The 1,392-nt window shown below is 36.1% G+C and overlaps 1 protein-coding gene across 1 annotated transcript; it reads left to right on the top strand.

Annotated features, from left to right (window-relative positions):
• The first annotated feature begins 225 nt into the window (after positions 1–225).
• On the top strand, positions 226–1,148 carry LOC104588155 (uncharacterized). The gene is made up of 2 exons (XM_010245975.3): positions 226–380; positions 474–1,148. The coding sequence occupies exons 1-2, from the start codon at positions 351–353 to the stop codon at positions 738–740; spliced, it is 297 nt and encodes a 98-aa protein (XP_010244277.1). The 5' UTR covers positions 226–350; the 3' UTR covers positions 741–1,148.
• The last annotated feature ends 244 nt before the right edge of the window (positions 1,149–1,392 follow it).

The following is a 1,392-nucleotide window of genomic DNA, read 5'->3' as shown; positions in this document are numbered from 1 at the left end:
TTCCCCTTGCTTATAAATAAAATGGAAAATTTAGGTATAAACTATTATAGGTAAACCGAACGTGTCATTTGCTAAATATACAGCAGCATGGTTCCCTAGTATAAGCATCTGTATTTAATTTTTATATATGGTGCATGTATGAGTCGAGGCAACAAGAGGCTGCCACCACACGTTTAACGTGTCTCCATTCCTGTAACCAACACCTGTTTCGGTGTATCAATGGATTAAGAAGCAAGTGTTATTACTCTGTTTAACCTTACTATATAAAATCACCGGAGCCGGAGGGAAACCAGAAGCCCAACAAGAAAGAGAGGTGAGAAGAAAGGAGAATCCAATAAGATCTCTTTACTATGGCGTCCAACAACATCAACACAACCAAGGTAAGAACACCCCTGTCTCTCTCTCTCTCTTTCTCTGGATCTTTATATATATATATATAAGCAACTCTTTTCTGTGTTTGTTATTCTATTCAGGCCACAGATGTTAGAGATGCGGAAGGAAACCTACAAGAGAGAATAATTGAAACGGTGGATTACCGGACATCACCCGGACAGGGTGGGCAACAAGAACAATTGAGGAGAGAGAATGTGCAGGTGGTTCACCAGCCTCATTGGGGTGGTGATTCAGGCGCCGGCAGCATGTTGTCTGGTGCTTATGCTGCCGTTGTAAATACCATTCAGTCCGCCAAGGAATCCATCTCCGGCAACACTAACACCAACACCACCAATGATAGCAAATGATCCCACTAATTTATGATCTTGCTTGGGGAGTTTGAGTCATTTAATACGAATGGAAATACCTTATATATATATATATACATATATATTATACCATCTGATCTCAGATGTCCTTGTATTGCCCAAAGATATTTCTCTTTTTATTGATTCTTCTGATAGAGAAAATTTTCCACCATACGCACCTCTTAGGTCTTATATAGATGGCTAATGGCTTGATCTATAAAATTCTTCTGACAGGATCATATCATGATAGTGATTTGGATGGAATTGCTCGTATGCATAGTTGACATTGTCGTTGACAAATCTAATGTTTTCTTTTTTTTTTCGTAAAATCCAGTATTGTATCAACCCATTGCAAATTGTAAATAATATTTTTTGGCAGTCTATGATAATAGATTTAAATCTGAAATACGGTTGGGGTTGAGGATTTCATTAGTGAAATTAACCATTCTGTTTCGAATGAGATCAATCTGGAGTTTATATAGATGAAATGTAAATTTTTAACACTCTCACGGATATTTCTGATCTGAATTTAAATTAACACAGGTAATTTTTAACACTCTGATTTGAATGCTTCGGATGGGTTAAATATAAAAAATTTTTTGGAATATATTATAGGGAATTAGTTTGCAAAAATGAATAAAGTTATTAACAT

The sequence above is a fragment of the Nelumbo nucifera genome, chromosome 1 (genome assembly GCF_055504915.1).
Source record: "Nelumbo nucifera cultivar China Antique chromosome 1, China Antique-T2T, whole genome shotgun sequence".
NCBI classification, from domain to species: domain Eukaryota; kingdom Viridiplantae; phylum Streptophyta; class Magnoliopsida; order Proteales; family Nelumbonaceae; genus Nelumbo; species Nelumbo nucifera.
The sequence above is the reverse complement of the archived record's forward strand: the minus strand, read 5'-3'. Positions and strand labels throughout refer to the sequence as shown.